The sequence below is a fragment of the Nicotiana tabacum genome, chromosome 1 (genome assembly GCF_000715075.1).
Source record: "Nicotiana tabacum cultivar K326 chromosome 1, ASM71507v2, whole genome shotgun sequence".
Taxonomy (NCBI): Eukaryota; Viridiplantae; Streptophyta; class Magnoliopsida; order Solanales; family Solanaceae; genus Nicotiana; species Nicotiana tabacum.
This window is the reverse complement of record NC_134080.1, coordinates 192,160,822-192,184,190: the sequence shown is the minus strand read 5'-3', so window position 1 is coordinate 192,184,190 and position 23,369 is coordinate 192,160,822. Positions and strand designations below refer to the sequence as shown.

Genomic DNA, 23,369 nt, shown 5'->3' with positions numbered 1-23,369 from the left:
AAGACCAATTTTGAATAGACTTCGGAATGCCAATAGGCATTGAAAGATCTTAAAAGGTATCTGTCCAGCCCCCCGTTACTATTAAAACCGGGGGATGGAAAGCAGTTGTTAATATATCTAGTGGTCTCTAAAGTAGAGGTAAGTGTTGTTTGGTCGGAGAGGAAGAAGGTACACAATTTCATGTTTACTGCATTAGTAAAATATTGTCGGGTGCAGAGACTCGTTACCTGCACGCTAAAAAGCTGGTCGTAGCCCTCGTAGTTTTGTCTCAAAAAGCTTAGGCATTATTTCAGTGCCACCCGATACCCGTTGTGACAACCTTTCCCTTAAGGAATGTCCTTCACAAGCCTGAGTTGCCAGGCCATTTGGCTAAAGGGTAGTCCAAATTAGTGAATTCGACATTGAGTACAAACCTAGGAATGCAATCAAGTCGTAAGTTTTGGCCGGCTTTGTTGTCAGTTTCAGTCTCAGGCTTATGCCTTTGGATGCTAAGGAAGCAGTACTAGTGGACGAAACAGCAAAAGGAGTTTTGACCTTGTTTACAAATGGCGCTTCCAATGTAAATAGGACTGGTCTCGTGATAGTTCTGATCACACCCTCGGGGGAAACCCTGATGCAGGCTATTAAAACTTTTCTATTAATTAACAATGAAGCTGAGTATGAGGCTTTGGTTGCAGGGTTGGAATTACCTCGGGGACTAAACTGTGAGTTCATCAAAGTGAAATGCAACTCAGAGCTGGTAGTAAACCAAGTGTATGGGATTTTCGACACAAAGGAAGAACATATGCAATAATATTTGAACAAGGTTCAGCCGTTGCTTTCACGATTTAGGGAATGGTTAATTATCCACATTCCGAGGAAAGAAAATGTGGAAGTAGATGCATTGGCCTATTTGGGGTCATCCATGGAATTGAAAGGATCTAATTCTAGTACAGTCGTCCAACTTTTACATTCGATGTTGGACGTGGATGGCTACTGTGAGGTAAATTCAACCAGCTTGGTCTCGTACAAGATGAACGAGTTCGTCGAGTATCTCCGGCATGGTAAATTACCTGAGGACCCAAAGGCATTCCATGCACTGTGGGCCAAAGCAGCGCTACTGCCTCGTAGATGGGCAATTATATAGGAAGTCGTTCCAATGACTATTGGCCCGGTGTCTAGGGGCCTCGGAGGCGGACTACGTGATGAGGGAATTTCATGAAGGGGTTTGTGGGAATCATTTTAGTGCAAAATCGTTAGTTCTAAAGTTGATCTGTGCAGGTTACAACTGGACCGAGATAGCTTTTGCATCAACTGACATAGCTTTTGCATTCGGTGTTATCCACATGGTTATTCATGAAATGGGGGATAGACATAGTTGGTCCTCTTTCGCTAGGACCCCCAGAAATGTACGTTCTTTCAGTTTTAACTGATTACTTTACTAAATGGGTTGGAGCAGGTCCTTACTAGAAGATCGGTGAATGCAAAGTGGTCAACATCATATAGGACAACATAATCTGCTGATTTAGAATACCAAAGGAAATTGCTTGTGACAATGGGCCGCAGTTCATAGGTTTAAAAGCCAAAAAAGTTTTTGGAAGGGTTAAAAATCAAGAGGATTACGTCTTCACCATACTACCCAAGTGCTAACGGACAGGCGAAATCAACCAACAAGGTATTAATTCAGAACCTTAAGAACAAATTAGAAGATGTTAAGGGCAAGTAACCTGATGATCTACTAAGAGTATTATCGGGATATCGGACAATGACAAATTCGATAACAGGAGAAAAACCCTTCTCACTCGTGTACAGCACGGAGGATCTGATACTGATAGAAGTGGCAGAGCCGTTTTTTCGAGCAAATGGAGAGGTAAACAATGAAGCATTGGTGGTGAAGCTGGACTTACTCGATGAACACAGAGACTTGGCATACGCAAGGATGGTGGATCAAAAGAAAAGGAAGGAATGATATTATAATCGCAGGGCCAATCTCCGCTATTTCAAAGTACGAGATTTGGTTTTGATGCAGGTGACTCAAAGCACTCGGGAAGTCAACGCCGAAAAACTAGGACCAACATGGGAAGGTTCTTACCGGATTTCAGCTATTACCATCAGGGATCATATGAGTTGGAAAATCAAGGTGGAGTCAAATTACCTCGCAATTAGAACACGACTTACCTAAAAAGTATTATTGCTGATGGTTCCTACCAATACTAAAAGTATGTGTTGCACCCTTTTTTTCCTTCGACTAGTTTTGTCCCAATTGGGTCTTTTTGGCAAGGTTTTTAACGAGGCAATAATGGAAAGCATACTACGAAGGAAGCGTCATTGGAAAAGGGAAGACCTTTAAATATCCAGGCACTAAAAATTTTACGTCGATGGTAAACGGCTATGTAGATAGTTAATAATATTTGGCTCGATGGCAAGCTTTGCCTTCTATTATTAAAAAAGATTATTTAACCATTCACTAGTTTTTTTCCCCGGAGAAGCAGTAGTTTGGGTACAAGACTTTCAGTGTTCGAATTCGCATTCTTAGTACTCGAACATTGGGGGCAATAATATCTTATACAACACCAGAAATGCCACAAAACCGAGATAGTGATGATCGAGATCAATGTTTCATCCAGATCGGGGACTACATGATAATCCCAGTAGAAATAATTTGTATAAGTTAACCACATGTACTGATACCTTTATTTACATAAGCAAACGAATGCCTATATCCTTTTAAAAATAGAGGTAATAAAAAAGTCCTTTTATTTTTATCTTATTTCTTGTCCAAATGACAAGTTAATTTTATTGTCTGAAAGTTAACAAAATCTTCAAATACTTGTGCTGGAATGAACAGGAGATGTCCTCTTCAAGATTACTATAAACGTAAGTGCCCTCTCTTATGAGACCCTCAGAGTAAATGGAAGGCTTTCGAAGAATTTATGTCTAAAATCAAAAAGCTATCAAATGAAAAAATATACTTGAAACTCTAATAAACTAAACAAAAAAGGGATATTTTTTGACAAATCAAAAAAATCTTTTATTATCAGATACCAAACTTAATGAAATGTTTGGCATAATTACAAAATATATTTTAAAACAATTATACATCATTGCCGCTATAACCTGAAGGAAGAGAAGAATCCACCTTTCCCACGGCAGAGGAAGGCAGATTCACTACCAGTTCAGGGCCTTCATCTTCTTTAGTCTCCCTTCAGCTCCCGATACTCAGAACAAGTATTTGAGGAGTCAGTCACAACGGGCTGAGCAAGAAGGTTTTCACGAGCGAATAACTCCAGTTCCTAGGCTTGGGCAATGCAATCTTCTATGTTGGTGATGCCCATTTTGGCCTCCTCCAAGGTCTTCCTCTTCATAAAATATATGGCATAGTGTTCTCCAAGACAAAGAAATTCTCTTGTTCTTGGAGTTTTGCCCAAAGTTTATCATTTTCGGCCTAGAGCTCTTCTCTATCGGACTTCAAGGCACGAAAGCGGGAGTCAAGCTCAACATTTGTAGATGAGTGAAGCCTCTCTTTCCCCGTGGCTCTCTTAAGACTCTCTTCTATTCGGGCCCTCTTATCCTTAGCAGCATTGGCCTCTTCGGTTTTGGAGCAAAAGTTGGCCTTTAAGTTATTGATTTGCTCCTTGAAGGAAGACTCGCGCTCGCCAATGGGAATGATAGAATCGTGAAGTTCCGCCTGCTTAGCATTAGCTTTTTGAAGCTTTAAATGTAATTGAGCAGCTTCTTGGCTGTGGAGCATTTTTGACAAGTGAAACACCGTTGTATAAAACTTAGTCTTGCTAGTCAAATATTGTATAATATTAAATCATCTCCATAGGGATTGGTTTAAATAATGCTCAAAGAAATATTCGGCTTTACACTATTCAAGATATTAAACCTTTGATTTTAAGTTATTAACTAACTAACAACAAAAACTAAGATTCTCAATTGTGAGTGAATAATGGAAACTTGAGTGACTAAGTAGCAAAGACTGAATATCAATGTGAGGAATAAGGACTTTGACAAGATATGTGATCAACTATTAATCAACAGATGATTAAGCTATATTAAGGATTCAAATTCCTCTTTTGTATGAATGAGAGTTCCGTTAAAACAACCTAAAGATAAGTGCTATGAACATATGCAAGAATACGCTGAATGAATATTCTTACAAAGAACGTCTATCGACTATTCCTCTACATCGGGTCAATTGATAACTCCAAGCTCTTTTGATTACCCATAAGAGTCATGAAATTAACCCAATAGGATACTGCAATGATAAATGCAACAACACTTATCTAGTGAAACCCCAATTAACTTTGTATTTTAATTCAAAACTAGTTCCACAATTCAAGCAACTAATAACAATCAAACCGTTGAATAATAATCAATTCATAATATCCGTCAATAAACCTAAGAAATACTACTCCATAGTGGAGAAATTATTCATCAAAAGAGTATTAAGAGGACAAGAAAAAATTACAAACCACAAATTCAAACAAACGTATTGAATGATTCAGATGAAGTATTCAAAATTATGTTGATTCCTTGCCTTCTTCTCTCCAGAATTTTCTCCAAAAATCCGTCCTCCCTAGTTTGGGACGATCTTAGTCTTTATATAGGTCAAGGAGAATGCCCATAAATTACAAAATTAGGCCTTACTTATGTTTCCCGGAGTTGGGCGTGCGCGGCCGCGCATCTGGGTATATGACCGCGCATATGGTCGAGCACATCTACCAGTTCGTCTGTGATACTTGCACGCTCATGTGCATGGTTGGGGCTGCTCGTGCACGACCACGCAAGAGAAGTTCCTCCTCTCTTAGCTTGGTTGCCTCCCTCTTCGTGCACTATCTATCCCACTTGATACCATCATGTGGTCTCATTCAACCTCAACCTAGGTCATGATATCCCACTAATGACGCAGTCAATTCGGAGCCAAATCCTTAATACACCTCACAAGAAAAAGACAATGCCCATTCAAACACCAATTGCAAACAACAGCATAGGGCAATAACACAACAATCACTCACCCTCACAAAGAAATGAATCATGCTTTCAAGAGTACCATAAGCTTGGCTATCGTGTAACTCTCCACTAATGTAGGAACAGTCTCGTCTAGATCATGTAGGACTTTGCATTTGGTCGTAACGTAGGCTATGGGACGGGTTGGATATAATTTGTGTAAGAGTATCTTTACCTCCCTAAGCACTTTAATACCTAAAATTTCATACGTGACCTACAGTTTTTAAGTTACAATTGCCTCCAAACTTCCACTTTAGAATAGCACTCAGTTCCCATTTCTATAAGGACAATGTACAAGGACTTTACATCAACAGGGGAATATTCACTTTTATTCCATTATTCAGCATGAGCATATCGTTTTTTTTCTTTCACTTTTAACAATCCCCTGCTCGTGTACCTCACATGCATTCATGATGGTGCACCTTTTTTTTTACTTTTCATTGGTTCCACTTGAAACCAACCCCCACCCCTCCCCCACACACACTTATGTATTTTCATCTTTTAGAATCACACACAAAGCATTCCAGTGCTTAGGGACGGCTATGGGTTCAGGTTGTAATGTGGTTGCCAAAGAAAGAGGGAGTTAGGCTCAACTGGGCTAACTAGGGATAACTTATCAATTCTTAGGAGGGTTCAAAGAAAGATAAAAAGGGTTATCAAAGAAGAAATACAGTCATCTCCAAACTCAACTATTACCTATAATTTTTCCTTGAGCCACAACCAAGACAAGTTCTAAATCTTGTCAGGCATGATAACTAAGAAAGCATTCTCCTCACCACACCTAACATTGTTGGATAGGCACAAAATTTAGATCGCAGTCAGCAATGGTCTCTCTGACTTACGAGAACAAGATCATGCATCCCACCAGTCAGGCAGTTTACTTTGCCAACTACAAGCAAATTTTAAAAAACATATCTAAAAACAAAGAAATAACAACAATATACTCTAAAAAGTATTTTGTTCAAAATATTACGACCATGCTAAAGAATCAAATAAGAAACCCATGAAAATACATGAGAAGAAGTTATTATAAAAAACTAGAAAATATTTTTGGGATTTTTGTATTTTTTATCAATAGGAATGCAATTTAAAAAGTGATATTTAAAATACCCCCACCCTTCCATTAACTAGTGGCATGTCCCCATATCACAAAATTAAAATGCAAAGGTAAAGAAAACTTCCCTGATTGGGTCAATCTATGTCGGAGACAGTGCCAGTTTCTAGGTGACAAGCCTAGCCGAGTGCACGTAGTCATGCCATGATTTTTCGCTCGGACATGGAATTTTGCCTAGCAAGTGACTCCACTCAAGTTCCAAAATCATTAACATAAGTGCACATCCCCGCCATCTCTTATTCCAAAGCAACCATTCTTGTTTCTGACACACTACCTAAAGGTTCTCTAACACCCTGCATATGTAAGGTTGTAGCACCAACATCCTCCCCATGCACCACCCTCTCCTATACAGGTGCATCAGACTCCTCACTCTCTACTTCGGCAGCCACAACAAGTTCCTTCCCAATGACAACCTTATCAGCCTAACATGTTTTCTCCCACTTTACCTTTTTATCCGTAGCCTTATTTTCCAATACTCGTACATCACAGCACAACCAAGTGACTAACAATGGGAAAAAGTACCCATACCTCTACACCGGACAGTGAATTGTCATCTCGTCTTGAATGACCTTAGCCACATCAAAGTCATGGCCATTGGCAAAGCAACAAATAATAGCAACCCGGGGACCATTCACCTCAGTTGTATTTTTTGAAGGCAACAAGCGGTTATTAATGATGTATAACCAACACTTCCCTTAAAAAGTTAATGCAACAGAGTGAAATTTAAGGTCCCTGATTAACCACACCACCTCTTTCCGGGCACACAAATGGTCTAAATGAACATAGTCCACGGGTATGGTTTCTTACCGTGCACTAAAAGGAATTGGTTGTATCAAGGTGGTCCACATACTCTAGTAAGTGGTAGACCCTTTGTATAGCTTCTTTGTAAATTCCACCTTCTTATTTTGTACTGTACACGCATAGGCCTCATATTCTTGGTAATTCACATAGAACTCCCGCACAACAAGCAAATTGGCCTCATCATGTTCGTCGAAGAACACTCTCAATCCTCGCTGAACTCATTCATCATGAATTGTGGAATACTTATTGAGGAGGTACCCGATGTCCATGCCCTTATTACCATGTCACCCAAGTAAATTTCATGGATTATCATCAGGGGGCCAACAATCTCGAAAACACACTGCAAAATCTCATGATATTTAGAATTAGGTAGACCACATATACAACAATTCATATACACAGCATCCATAAATTGCATCATTCATAGTGAGAACCATTCTTTGAACCCTATAAGAAAAAGAAAAAAATGAAAAATATGGAAGACGTTACATACCTAGGGGTTCAAGTGATGAAGACACGTCGGGGTGGATAGATTATAATGGGGGAAGAGATAGTGCGGGAAAGGGGTGGTGTGAGGGATTTAGGCGAGAGAGAGGGGGGAATTGAACCGGGTTAGGGTTCGTTTTGGTAAGATAAGAGAGAAAAGGGGAAAAGGAGAAGAGAATTAATGGGGGCGGGTGAAAATTTTTTGGTTAAGTTAAAACAAAATTAGGAAGCCTACCCAGTGTGCGGCCGCAGCATGGTCGGGTCACAATATGCACAGTCGCGCATGATTACTAGTGTTTCTGTAGCACATGCATGGACATAAGCGCGGTCAAGGCCTCATATGTGTGGTCGCGCATACTTAGACGTGCTGACGTCGCTTTATGCGCGAGACCGCACCTATACACGCTCAAATATCCCTTTGAAGACCTCAATTCCGCCATTCCATGACCTATATATCCCTGTAACCATTAACTCTCACTCTGCAATAAATTTTACCTATCTTAAGCCACCGAAGAAAAATCAAACTAGTAGAAAGGTTAGAGGTAGTTCTGAGTTATAGTCGTCAGCTTGACTCAACTGGGCATCCTCAACTGATTATGATGCTAGAGGATTGCTTAGAAAATCCTCCAGCAAGATATGGTTTTAACATGTGCCCGTTCACCTTGAAACTCTCTGTTCCTTCTATGTTTTGGACCTCAATTGCCACATATGGTGATACATGCTTCCCCACATACGGTCTCGTCCATCTAGACTTAAATTTTTCTGTGGAACTATCTGAGTCTAATATTATATAGCAAAACTTTTTCCTTTCATGAAATTCTTTTGGTTAAATCAGATGGTCATGCCAATTCTTCATCTTTTCATTGAAAATTCGCTCATTCGCATACGCGTCCAACCTGAATTCCTCCAGCTCATTCATCTGTGACATTCAGTGCTCACCTGCAAGACTAAAATCAAGATTAAGAAATTTAATTTTCCAATAAGCCTTATGCTTTTTTCTCCACAGTTAAGTGACATGACTTTCCATATAGTATCTTGAAAGGTGAAGTCCCTATGGTTGATTTAATTGTTGTTCTATATGCCCATAGAGCTTTATCTAACTTTACCGACCAATCTTTTCTGGAAGCACTAACCATTTTTTCTAAAAGTCTTTTGAGTTCACGGCTAGCTATACCTACTTACCCACTAGTTTGAGCATGATATGTGATTGTTGTTTTATGAGTCACGCCATATTTAGACAGTAGTGCGGCAAACTGCTTATTGACAAATGTGACTCATTGTCACTGATGATGACTCGGGGAGTTCCAAAATGGGTGAAAATATTTTTCCGCAGAAATGCACATACTACCCGAGCATCATTTGTCCTAGTAAGGATTTACTCAACCCACATGGATATACTCTTAGGAATGGGACAATGGGAGGAGACCCATAAAATTAATGCCCCAGACATTAAAGACTTCACACACTAAAATGGAATTCAGGGTCATCTCGTCCCTTTTACTAGTGTTACCTGTTCGTTGGCACTTGTCACATGTTTTCATGTAGGATCTTGCATTCTTGTACAAGGATGACCAATAAAATCTATCTTTCATGACATTTTCTATTGTTATATTTCCTCCATAGTATTTTCCAGTTGCTCAATGATGATAGTGGGATTGTATTCTTCCCATTTCCCCTTCTGGTACGCATTACTGAATCATGATATCTACTCACAAATTAAATAAAAATGGGTCATTCCAGAATTAGCTTTTTACCTCGCTTTACAGCTTCCTCTTCTGGCTAGAAGACAAGTCATGTAGTAGCCATCCACTAGCCAAAAGGTTGGCTATGTCAGCATACCATGGCGGTCAATTAGAAACTGCTGTAATGGTAAAGATTTACTCATTCGGGAACTCTTCCCCAATTTCCACCGCTTTAACATGTGGCTTCTCCAATCGCGACAGGTGGTCAACCACTTGATTTTCTGTGCCCTTCCTGTCTTTGATTTCAAGATCGAACTCTTGAAGCAGCAATACCCACCGTATGAAAAGCAGAATTGACTCTTTCTTGCTCATCATGTATTTCAGTGTCGAGTGATCATTATGAACTATCACCTTGTTTCCCACTAGATAGGATCTGAACTTATTAAAAGCAAAGACCACTGCAAAGAACTCCTTCTCCATGGTAGCATAGTATACCTAGGCATCGTTCAAAGTTCAGCTTGCATAGTAGATAGGTTTGAATATGTTATCTTTTCTCTACCCCAACACAACTTCCATTATCACATCACTAGCGTCGCACATGATCTCCAAGGGTTCACTCCACTCGGGAGTTACCTTATTGAGGTACTCACTAAATTTTCCTTAATCAACTCGAATACTCTGAGTCACACTACATCAAACACAAAATTTGCATCCTTGGCAAGTAATGTTGTACAAAGGCTTGGTAATATCGAAGAAATTCTAGATGAACATTCAATAAAACACGACATGCCCTAGAATGATTTTAATGCTCTTCATTGTTGTCAGTGGTGGGAGCTTAGTGATCACATCTACCTTAGCCTTGTCGAACTCAATACCTTCAGTTGTGACTTTGTGCCTCAAAACTATCCCCTCCTTGACCATGAAATGACACTTTCCCATTTGAGTACAAGGTGAGTGCCTTCACATTGTTTCGGTACAAGTTCTAGATTCCTCAAATAATCCTTAAAGTCATTCCCAATGTGAGTAAAATCAACCATGAACACCTCCAGACAATTCCCATTCAAATTCGAAAAAATTGACATTACACACATCTGAAAAGTAGCTAGTGCATTGCAAACTCCAAAAAGGGATTCCTTGGTATAAAAAGATTCCTGAAGGGCAGGAAAAAATGGTTTTCTCAAAATCTTCAGGAGCAATGGGCATTTGATTGTTCCCTGAATAACCATCTAAAAAGCAGTAACATTCGTGCCCTTCCACCTTCTCTAGCATCTGATCAATGAAGGGCAGAGGAAAGTTATCCTTTCTTATCGAATCATTCAGCCTTCGATAGTCTATACACATCCTCCAACCAGTGACAGTTCTGGTAGGAATTAGCTTGTTGTTCTTTTTCTTCACCACCATCATGCCCCTATTTTTCGGCACAACCTGTACGGAGCTGATCCATTGGCTGTCGGAAATAGAAAATATTATACCACTATCCAACAGTATGAGTATATCTTTCTAACAACTTCCTCTAGGTTTTTATTCAATTTGCGTTGGGGCTGCATTACCGGTTTGCTCCCTTTTTCCAATAAGATCTTGTGCATGCAAATTGTAGTGCTAACTCCTTAAATATCGGCTATGCTCCAACCGATTGCTTCTTTATACTTCCTCCATAACTACACTAGCATGCTTTCCTATTCAACTGTCAAATCAACAGAAACAATCACAGGAAAATTATTAGTCTCCAAATTTTAAATATGTTGGGAGTACTTTCAAATCCAGCTTTGGTTTGATCTTTTCTTTCTTAAATTCCTCTTTATCTACCACTTGGTTTTCATCTTCCAATGCCTCAGCTTCTTTCTTGGTTTCAGTGTCTTCATCCTCTATTGTACTTGATCGAGTAATACATATTTCTAATGAATCACCTACCAGTTTGTCTAACTTGTGTTATCAGCTAACTGTCCAACCACATCCAGTTTGAAACATACATAGGCATATGCCTCATCACACAAGTATTTCATCATTGTCTTAATTTGAAACACCATCTTTTCATTTTCTATTTATAGTATGAGTTGACCCTCATATATGTCAAGAATAGAACGGCTAGTGCAAAGGAATGCGCTCCCCAATATTAGAGGCGCCTCCTTATTCACTTCCATATCTGCTACAATGAAGTCGACCAGGAAGATAAATTTGTCCACCCTCATCAGAATATCCTCATTTATGCCCTCTAATATAATAGTGGTCTGATCAGCTAGTTGCAAGTATACTAGCATAGATTTTATCATTCATATTTATCCTTCCAATTTCTTGAAAACCATGGCATCAAGTTAATAGATGCCCCTAAGTCGCACAAAGCTTTGTCAAAATTTTAACTCCCCAATGAGCAGGGTATTGTGAAGCTGCCAGGATCCCCACATTTTAGAGAAATTTTATTATGTATGATGGTACTACAATGTCCATTGAGTTTGACAATTGTCATTCCTCGAGCTTCCTTTTAATTGAGAGGATTTCCTTCAGAAATTTGGCATAGGCAGGCATCTGGGTGAGCACCTCGGTGAACGGGATGTTCACATACAACTATTTTAGCATCTCTAGGAATTTCCTAAAGCATTTATCTAATTTCTCCCTCTTCATCATATGTGGTAAGGGTAACACCGGCATGTGCTTTCTTTCTTCAACTTCATTGTTTGACTTCTACTTATCACCCTCATTCTTGCTGATGTTATATGTAGCCAAAGATTCACCAATTTTATGCTCTTATACTATTTTGACTAATTTGATCAACCTTTCAACCTTTTGTTTTTCAATTGGATCTGCTAATGTTTTTCCACTCCTGAGAGACATGGCTTTGATCGTCTCTTTTGGATTTTCTCGGTGTAAGAAGGCAGAGTCCTCGGTGCCCTTTATGATAAATGATGCAATCTTCCCCATTTGTCTTTCTAAATTCCGGATGGTAATTCCTTGTTCCCGAATAGTTTTTCCCTGAATCTCAAACTTCTCATCTGATTTGTTTGTGAATGACTTAATTAGATCTTCTAAACTTGAGTTGTTGGGATGTGGAGGCTGGTACTATTTCCTTTGTTAGTTTTTGAAGCCAAGAGGTCCTTGCACAGGTGCTCTGGGATTTTGCTATTGCCACGAGTTCAAGCTACCACTTGATGAACTCCATGATAACCCTAGATGTCTCCATTCCATAGAGTTGAAATTGTTACCTCCTTGGCAGCTGCCTCTGCTTAAATTCCCCAATGCTAACTTCTTCCTCTGTAGTGGAGGTTTGGCATTCATGATTTGGGTATCCGATTCCACAAATATCACATCCCAACTATGGTTGATTTTGCACTCAAGGTATTTAATTTCTTGACGTCCTTAGCCATAGGTGCAATCTAGGCATGTATTTCTATAAAAGATTCTACTTGGTGCACCCCCGCTGATCTTCTTCGATCACCTTGGTCAGCAGACCATTGTTCTACATCTTCAAATAGTTCATTCAAGAGTGTGACAATCTCTTCTGGAGTTTTCTTCATCAGAGGTCCTATAACCGCACTATTCAGCAATCTCATTGATAAATGAGTTAACCCTTCATATAAATACTGTAGTTGCATCCATTGCTCCATTCCGTCATGAAGGAACCTCCGCAACAACTCCCTAAGCATTTCCCATGCCTCGAACACTGTCTCCCCTTCTCCTTGGCTGAAATTGTGAATCACTTTCCTCATCCTTCTAGTCTTACCAGCAGAGAAATATTTTCTAAGAACTTTATAGTCATCTCCTCCCGCGTACGGATTGACATTGTGGTTAAACTCCTTAATCACTTATTTGCATCATCCTTAAGGGAGAAAGGGAATGCTCTAAGGTAAATGGCATAATGTGATTCTCCATTATAGTGAAACGTGTTCATGATTTCTTTGAAGTCCATCAGATTGTTGTCGGGATCTTCATTGGGTTTGCCTCTGAAAATGTCGTCGTTCTGAATGGTCTGGATCACTCTCTGCTTGAGTTCAAAATTGTTAGCATCAATGGGTGGGGAATCACATTGTATTTCCACTGGTTGTAGACCGGTATGGCCTAATCTCCAAGAGATCTCCCATGCCCGGCTGCATTTTCAACTCATCTTCAACTAGGGGTCGGTTAAGGTTGAATCTTCGAACCTCTTCATCTGCTAATCGTGCACCCTGTTGTTGGGTTGTCTCTGTTGCTGCTAAGTCCACTTCCTTTTCAGTGTTCACCATTTTATTTTGATTTGAAGTCTAGCCCAAAAAGGATACATTCGATTCTTTCTCCCTTCTGAACTACCACATGTTCTTGTCTAATTCCAGATTGTATGGCACTAATTCCTTGGAGGAGGATCGAGTCATGCACCACTGAACTTAACATGTTGCCTGGACATAGATAAGAAGAGCATAAAGAGAGAGTAAAATAGAATTATTCCTTAATTGGCACCAAAAATTATTTTAAACACTATTAATATCCAATCCCCGACAACGACACAAAAAATTGACGAGCGCAAATCCACTGTATAAAACCTAGGCTTGCTAATCAAAGATAGTATTATATTAAATCGTCTCCACAAGGATTGGTTTAAATAATGTTCAAAGAAATCTTCAGCTTACTATTCGGGAAAATAAACCTTTGATTTTATGTTATTAACTAACTAAGAGTAAAAACTAAGATTCTCAATTTTGAATGAATAATGGAAATTGAGTGACAAAGTAGCAACGAATGAATATCAATGTGAAGAATAAGGGCTTTGACAAAATATGTGATCAACTATTATTCGGGATAACTGTGTGCTAAGTTCACTCTTAAATTATATTGAATTTTTCAATTTCAACAGATGATTAAGCTAATTAAGGAGTCAAATTCTTCTTCCAAATGAATGAGAGTTCCATCAAAATAACCTAACGATAAGTGCTATGAACATATGCAAAAATACACTTAATGAATGTTCTTATGAAGAACGTCTCTCTAATATTCCTCTAAATTGGGTCAATTGATAACTCTACAAACTCTTTCAATTACCTATGAGAGTCGTGAAATTAACCCAACAAGATAACACAATGATAAAAGCAACAACACTTTTCTTCTGATTAAAGTGAAACCCCAATTAACTTTGTACTTTAATTAAAAACTCGTTCCACAATTCAAGCAACCAATAGCAATCAAACCCTCAAATAATAATCCATTCACAATACCCGTCAATAACCTTTAGAAAGACTACTCGCTAGTGGAGAAAATATTCATCAAAAGAATATTAAGAGGACAAGAAAAAATTACAAACCATGAATTCAAAGAAACATTCGTATTGAATGATTTAGATGAAGTATTCAAAATTTATGTTGATTCCTTGCCTTCTTCTCTTCAAAAGTTGCTCCAAAAATCTGTCCTCCCTAGTTTGGACGAGCTTAGGCTTTATATAGGTCAAGGACAATGCACATAAATTATAAAATTAGGCCTGACTTAAGTTTTTTGGAGATGGACGTGCACGACCGCTCATCTGGGTGTATGACCATGCATAAGGTCGCGCACATCTACTAGTTCGTATGTGATACTTGCGCGCTCATGTGCGTGGTTGGGGCTACTCGTGCGCGGCCATGCAAGAGAAGTTCTTCCTCTCTCAGCTTGGTTTCCTTCCTCTTCGTGCATTATTTGTCCATTGATCCACTCTGCACCACATGCACAGAAAAGCAAAATATCTAGCAAATCAACTAATTCAAGGCCACAAATTGGACATAAATTCGAGTAATTTTAAGCTCATCAAAGACCCTTACACTTAGCTTTTGTTTGACCTGAGCAAATCTAAAACTAATCTGCTCCTAACACTGTAACCTCCTTAGACAAGTGGACGACCAGAATCCACTAGATACCATCATGCGGTCACATTCAACCTCATCCCTGGTCATGACATCCAACTAGTGTCGCGGTCAAATTAGAGCCAAATCCTCAATACACCTCATAAGAAAAAGACAATGCCCATTCAAATACCAATTGCAAACAACAACATAGAGCAATAACACAACAATCACTCACCCTCACAAAAAAATGAATCATGCTTTCAAGAGTACCATAAGCTTGGCAATCATGTAACTCTCCACTAATGTTGGAACAGTCTCGTCTAGATCATGTAGGACTTTGCATTTGGTCAACGTAGGCTATGGGATAGGTTGGATATAATCTGTGCAAAAGTACCTTCACCTCTCTAAGAACTTTAATTCCTATAACTGCATACGTGACCTACACATTTTTAAGTTACAATTGCCTCCATACATCCACTTTAGAATAACACCCAGTTCCCATTTCTGTGAGGACAATGTACAAGGACTTTACATCAGCAGGGGAATGTTCATTCTTATTTCATTATTCAGCATGAGCATATTTTTTCTTTCACTTTTCACAATCATCTACCTCACGTGCATTCATGATGGTGCACTTTTTTTTTAAATTCTCATTGGTTCCACTTGAAATCACCCCCCTCCCCACAAACACACACACACTTATGTCTTTTTATCTTTTAGAATCACAGATAAATTATTCCAGTGTTTAGGGATAGCTGCGATTTCAGGTTGTAATCTGGTTGCAAAAGAAAGAGGGAATTAGGCTACACTTGGCTAACTAGGCATAACTTATCAATTCTTATGAGGGTTCAAAGCAATAGATAAAAGGGTTATCAAAGAAGGCATGCAGTCATCTCCAAACTCAACTATTACCTATGATTCTACCTTGAGTCACAACCAAGCCAAGTTCTAGACCCTGTCAGGCATGATCACTAAGCAAACATTCGCCTCACCAAACATAGAATTTTTGGATAGACACACAATTCAGATCGCAGTCACCAATGGTCTCTCTGACTTACGAAGACAGGATCATGCATCCCACTAGTCAGGCACAATTAACTTTGTCAGCTACAAGCAACTTTTCAAAAACATATCTAAAAATAAAGAAATAACAAAAATCTACTCTAAAAAGTATTTGGTTCAAAATATTGCGACCATGATCAAGAATCAAACAAGAAACCCATGGAAATACAAGTGAAGAAGTTAATATAAAAAACAAGAAAATATTTTTGAGATTTTTGTATTTTCTTTCAATAGGAAGGAAATTTAAACAATGTTATTTACAATACCCCCACCCTTACATTAACTATTGGCATGTCTCCATATCACAAAATTAAAATGCAAAGGTGAAGGAAACTCCCATGTTTGGGTCAATCTGTGTCTGAGACAGTGCCAGTGTCAAGGTTACAAGCTTGGCCGAGTTCCTCCTCTCTCAGATTGTTTTCCTCCCTCTTCGTGCACTATCTGTCCATGATCCCCTCTACACTACCTGCACTAAAAAGCAAACTATTAGACCATAATCAGACTAAATCTCTAGCAAATCAACCAAATAAAGGCCAAAAACAGACATAAAATGTCGAGTAATTTTAAGCTCATTAATTCTATCCTGATCGATCTGCCATAACCGAGCATCAAGATCGTCTATCTCTGTAGCTTTTGCCTCTAACACCGGGAAGCACATAACAAGCTGGTTCCTCTCAGCTAACAGTTTATCCCGCTCTGAAGCAAGTCCTTGTTTATCAAGGATTAACATTTGCCGGCCTTCAGAAGCAAGAAGATTTGCCTATAAAGAGAAGGTTGAAGTTAGGACTACCATTGTAACACGTAAGCAGAAAAGAAGATAGGAAGAAACTAGTATGGTACCTGCACTGAATAGTGCATACTGTTATTTATCAGGCACTCCCCAGAAAAGGACCCATCTTCTTCCAATCCTTTTCCAAGGCCAACGGCTTTATATAGTTGGCAAGCTCCATCGGCCTGGAAAGGAGATGACACTTCTTTGAAACTGAAAGGTGGCATTTCGCCTCTACTGGGATCTTAAGAAGGTATGCTTAGGTGCTCCCCAAGTTCTCGTGGTCAGGAGACCGAGGAGAAAAGGCATCCCTTTTTTGATCAGTTGGTGCCGGTGGAGGAGATGTAGTTGGTGCTAGTGCTAAAGGGGAAGCAGCCATCTTTGGGAGAGAAGTTGTTGGGGTAAGAGGAGTAGAAGCAGCGATGGCAGAAGGAGTGGCAGTTGTTGTTTGCTCAAGTGTTGAGGACATAGAAAGTCTAGGGTCCGAACTCGGTTAGACAGGAGACAAAAGTATAGGGCGGGAAGCGATAGTCAACATTCTCAACTAATCCCATTCACCCCAAAGCACCTGGACCTCATCTGTCAATGGGTTTTGGAGCTCTCACGGTTGAGCATCCGGTTGAGCTAATGAAGATCTCCTTTGAAGGGAAGCCTCTTCATCACTAGCTTGTCCTTCATCAACGAGGACCACTGTTGCCAGATTGAATGGTGTACTTTATTTGATCTCTTCTCCTAAGTTCCAGCCGAGGAGGAGCGTCCTCTCTCTGGTTTCTTGTTGTCTAACTGGGGACTCTAGGAGGAGGCACTTTCACCGGAGATTCGAGTAGACCCACGAGCTATGTTTTGGGAAAGGGAATTTTGCAATACCCTCCTAGCCTCCTCAGGTCATCTAAGATGTCGAATTCGGGGCAGATGATAGAACCCCTTAGAAGCCCTGTATTAGACAAAAATGGGGCTAGCAATTTATTCACAAGATTTCTTATGTTAGAAAAAGGATAAAAAAAAGGACTTAGCTTACCATGGTGTTTGGCTTTAGACCCGTATTTGGGAGCCATTTTCTTTCACCGCCGTGATTTTGGAGTTGTAATATCCATAATTCTCTAAACCCACTGGTCCAAGCCTTAAACACATGGTGGTTCCCATCGGGTAGCTGAAACGAAGGAAATAGAAAATCAACAAAAGCGGGAAATGACCTTTTCACAAAAAAAGGAAACAAAAAACCAAAACCTTACGAAAAAGGTTCCACGACTCGGGAAAGGATGGAGTTGTGGTCGGGATAATGCCCCCGGTAGAAATAACGATGAACCTCTCCATTCATCCACGATCATTTTCGTCTTTATGCTGGTAATGATATCATGATGACCTCGCTTGCTAAAATTTATTACTCGTCCACGGAAAATCTTGGGAGAGTAAAGGTTCATTATATGTCCAAGAGTTAGGGTTTACCCAGTCTCAATGCACAATTGTCAAAGGCAGGCCACCGTTCGCCAAATAGATGGGCCTTCTTGTTTTTATGCAGTCCTAATATCGGTGACAAAACTCCAAAATTATTGGGTCGAGCCCTCCACTCGACCCCAAAAAGAATGGGCCCAAGGTAAAGGGATACACATAGATATACATAAACCTCTCCTTGGAGTAGGTAACTCACCCTACCATATCTGGGGCGATGATTTCAATATTGGGGCAGTTGCAGTCCTCATTCATAGTTAGGATACTGGAAGGGCGAATGGAGGAGGAAAACCTGAGAACTGGCCAAAATCGGTGGCCTAGAGAAGTTGCAGAAGGAGCTTTTTTTTGAAAGTCGTTTGCAGTGCTAAGATGAAGGGGTATGATGGTGCTACAATTGGAGGTTTAAACTCAACGTTAACCTCCTTGTCTTTGGTTTTTTCCCGTCCTCCACTGAAGAAGATACTATTATTATCAAAGGAAGCATTATATAAAGACATGGTGGTAAGAGGTTGTAAGAGAAAAAGTTCTTGATGAAATAGTTGAAGGTTGTTAAAGGTTTCTAAGCAGATGCAGAGAATAAGAAAGACTTATGAAAGTTGTAAAAATAAAGAAGTAAAAATTATGAGTAGAAGAAATTATAGACGGCAAAACTCTTAGTCATAATTACCTCGAAAACTGGCAAAAATATTTGTTATATCGTGGGGTAACACGTGTTTGAGTTATTAAATGCGAGAAGATGTGGGTCCTTTCAAATATCAAAGACTGTTCAGGAACTTTCCCGCCAAGCAAGGAATCTTCACCTACTTCCCGATAACACTAAGTTGCGTCATCGAAAAGTAGGGGGACTATCTGTATGACATAAAATTAGTTGATAATAAGTGAACAAATGGTAAGATGACACGTAGAGTAGACAAAGGACGAGTGGGAAATATTTAGTACCGAATGCGACGTGTGTGACCTGTACCGGATGAATTTCGAAGGGAATATAGCCGGTGATACAAGTTCAAAGATTCACCATGGGATAGCATTTAATGAGGGAATATTTGCTAGTGTTACTTGAGCAGCCGTTACAGAGAATATTTGAATTCAAGGCTTGCCGTTACATATTCATCAATGATACTTTTATATTTATTTATAGAGGAGCTTCATCCTAGGATGTTGTTTCCTTAGGTAGAACTACAAATAGCAGGGTTAACACAATTGTTAGGACACGAAACACTCTATACCCAAAAGCCATGCTTTACTATTTAGCACTCACTTTAACAACTTCATTGTTGCGTTATTTTTACTTTTACTTTTTCTCTCGATAAGGCCGGGGTCGGAACGAGGCTTGTTATCTTCTTTAATTTCAATTGCTAAATCAAAACTTCATGTCTTATTTCGTTATCATTTTTGGGTCAAATCAATTCGCTTGTCTATAAACCACATTACAAATTCAACTGTACTATTTAACGAGTAAACACTTTGCGTTTTGGGTGGAAAATCACAAGGCCCGTGTAAAAGTTACCCATGCCTTGATCACGAAGGGAAAGCTTGTGCCATCTTTGTGTTGATGGGGTGGGAGACAAGGGTTTGACTATTTTCATGGAAATTATCATTGATAAACTAGCCATCTTAACAAAACCCCTCAGCAATGAATTTTCCTTTTTAGTCTTATATATATATATATATATATATATATATATATATATATATATACACCCACCAGCCTTTACCTCCCTTATGTTGCCTTTAAAAAAAAATTCTTTTAACCCATTTCTTATTAATGTAAAAGAAATGCAATTTGACTAACTTCTTTACGTGACAATTTGAAAGATTCCAATTATGTCTTCTTGCCAGCAGATATCGAATGTCAAATGAGAGAGGGTAGAAAAAACAAAAAGAACGACGTGCACTTATACGTGTGAATATAATATTCAAATTATTGGTTATTTTAGTAATTCCTGCTCATAAGCCTAAATAGTAATCTCATTTGTAACATTGTTTAGCTCATGCCCGCTACAATTATTTATTGTATTGATTGCCATACGTGATTGATTTGTAACGATTGAGTTTATGAGACAAGTTCCGTGTAATTAGGGATTGACTGATTTTTCTCATATTCATATTATTAATGACCCTTTCCATAAGATTTGGGATTGTCTTCTTATGTTTTACTCTGAAACTATTAGGCACGATATGAACTTGTTAATTCGACCCCAAGAGTGTTTCATATATGATTATTGCATGTCACTCTTTACTTTGCCGACACATATTACCATTTAATAGACCCATATGACGAATCTATTCTCCACTAATACAAGAATAAAATCGTCCGAAGGATAGTAGAGTAGAGAGGCATGTCCCAATCGAAGCATCAGGAGAAAAAAAAAATACTAAAAAATTTGTGAATTACAAGAAATTAACAATATAACATAAAGCAAATGGATAAATTTAGAAACGCATTTATAAACTTATGAATCGAATAGGGGAAGAAAAATTGAATAAGCTCCTTGTCACGTCGTGCACATGTATGAATTTGTTCACTTCCACTATTGTTGAAAGCTTCAATACATTTCTCTTATACTTAAAAAAACGTCCTCGGAGTTGCAAAATTAGTCCAAGAAAATATTATTTGCACAATCTGTTCAAGGTTGGGCGAGTTATTAAGTAAGGCTATTTTAACCCGTCTAATTCAGCCCATCTAAAATTAGCCCAATGTAATCCATGATCCTTATCAAAATAATTTTCCAAAAAAAAAAAGTTTGATTTGATATGTTATACGCCGTCACTCTTTTTCAATTTATATATTAATTTATTTTCTTTTTAGTTTGTGTCAAAAAGAATCCATTTTCATATTTTGAAGTAATTTACCTTTATGTAACGACTTATAGCCACAAAAAATATATGTGCCTCATTTTACACCACAAGTTCAAAAGTCTTCTCTTTTTTCTTAAATTTCGTGCTCAGTCAAATTGGTTCACATAAATTGAAACAGAATGAATATAACTATAATAAAGAAAATTTCTTTTTTATTAGTTTTGTTTGATAATTAAACAAATTACAAGGAAACAAACAAAGAAATTAAAACTTAATAAGAGTAGACCGAGCTTGGTTATAATTCATTGTTTAGCTTATCTTGACAAAACATATGACCCGCTCATTTATTTACTCAATCCATTTTGACTAATTCAAATTCAGCCCAACTAGCCCATTTTACACCCTTAGTCCTCAACATGAGCAGGAGTAGCAAATTCGAGAAGGTCCTTGTCATTCTCAAAAGCGGACATTTGTTGTTCATTCAAGTTGATAATCACTTCTATTCCTTTATCATGTGTACTCATCATGTAAAACATCTTGCTAAATGGACTGCTGGGCATGGTTGCTCTAATAGGCTTTCCCCATCCAAAATCCAAATCTTTAAATGGTATGTTAGATGCACTACTACAACGGTATACATCACAGTTAATTTGGCGATAGGTACCTTCTCCTGTTTTATATGCATGTAGCATCGCCGAAGCCCAATCATTTTCTTTAAAATTATCTCTGTTGGAAAGCTCATGTTTGGACTTTCTTATGTCGGCTACTAACTTTGACACCTTAAGGTCTTCTTTGTTGTTATAGATTGGTGTGGAAAAGATTGTGAGAATATTGCCGATGGATGTTGATGATACTGAATGTGAAATTTCTTTTCGTATATCTGATAGTAGGATCAACCGAGATTGCTCATGAGATGAACCCAAGTTGGCAATAGCAGCACTTTTGTAAACAAGTGCACTGACAACCTCAGTCGTCGTTGGATTTTCGACGCCTGATTCAGCAGCCACCAAATCTTTGAGAGCTCTTATCTTTGAGGCAGAAAAATAGAACCTCTTTTCGAGTTCTATACGTTCTTCTGGTTTTGATACGATTACTGGGAAGGCAAGAGGACCATCAGACGGTGACGGTATTAAGGAATCCTGGACAAAATATGGAGGACATACTAGTTCTGCGTTTGGATCTCGAGTTAATGCAGCCCAATCTCTCACAAAGAAGAGGGCGCTGCGCGCATCGCCCACTTTGTGTGACAGACACACACTGATTGCTATTCCTCCGCACTCAAAATGACTGAGTTGAGATACAATTAAACAGGCACCATCTGCAGCATTTCTCAAGGGTACACCTTGAGGAAATGCTATATTTTTTATGCTTGAATCTTGGTGATAAAGAACTTTATCCATTGGACAATTCACTTCAACATCCAAGAACTTAGCCCCAGTATCATCACAGTCAATGGTAGCATTGTCTCTTAAACTTCCCGCCCATGGATAGTAATAAGTTAATGCTTTTGACAATGAGTTTTCAAGAAGTGTAGAAAGTTGTTTTGGTTCAATTTGGAAGGTATCTACTTGGTGTTTTGGGTAGAAAAGCACAAGGCCCATGTAAAAGTTACCAATGCCTTGATCAAGAAGGGAAAGCTTGTGCCATCTTTGAGTTGATGGGGTGGGAGACAAGGGTTTGACTATTTTCTTGGAGATTATTGTTGATAAACCAGTCATCTTAACAAAACTCCTCACTATATGAACTTTCCATGTTAATCTTTGTCACTATATATACACACACCCACCAGCCTTTACCTCCCTTATGTCGCACTTTTTAGAGGAAAAAAAATTCTTTTACCCCATTTCTTAGTAATGTAAAATAAATACAACTTGACTAAGTTCTTTTAACTGGCAATTTGAAAGATTCAAAGTCAAATGTGAGCGGGTAGGAAAAAAAACTTCGTGCATGCAGTAATGCGTGTGAATATAATTATTCAAATTAGTGGTTATCTTAATAATTCCCGCTGATAAGGCTAACAACTAACGAGCAAGTGGCGTTACCTGCTTTCGTTTGGTATGAACATTAAACTAAGGGGCCATTTGGTGTAGAAGCAAATTATGCGGGGTTAGTGATGCAACTACTGTAATTAAAGGATTAATAATGCAAGATATATTTATAATATAGGAATTAGTAATGTAGGGATTGTGTACAAAGATTATGTCTAGATGTTGCAATATATATAGGTGTTTGCAGTAAATTTGAGCAGAAAAATAAAACTACAATCACAAACAATTATAAAGAAAAAAGAATTTTATCGATAAACATTGCGGGCTACAATTTTTTTTATCCCTTGATATCCCCTCCGATTTTTATCCGTAATTCAAGGATCTCCTTTATGTATTTGATTATCAAGAAGCATGTAGCAACACTCCATTTGGATCTTGAATGTTGCTAGA

The 23,369-nt window shown here is 38.6% G+C and overlaps 1 protein-coding gene across 1 annotated transcript; it reads right to left on the bottom strand.

The window, feature by feature from the left end:
- Positions 1-21,335: 21,335 nt before the first annotated feature.
- LOC107772339 (acyltransferase Pun1-like) lies at positions 21,336-22,649 on the bottom strand. The gene has a single exon (XM_016591839.1). It carries the CDS (start codon positions 22,647-22,649, stop codon positions 21,336-21,338), a length of 1,314 nt encoding a protein of 437 aa, XP_016447325.1.
- Between the last annotated feature and the right edge of the window lie 720 nt (positions 22,650-23,369).

Coding starts and splice junctions, on each gene's coding strand:
- LOC107772339 (XM_016591839.1), bottom strand. CDS start 22,649: ATGACTGGTTTATCAACAATAATCTCCAAGAAAATAGTCAAACCCTTG.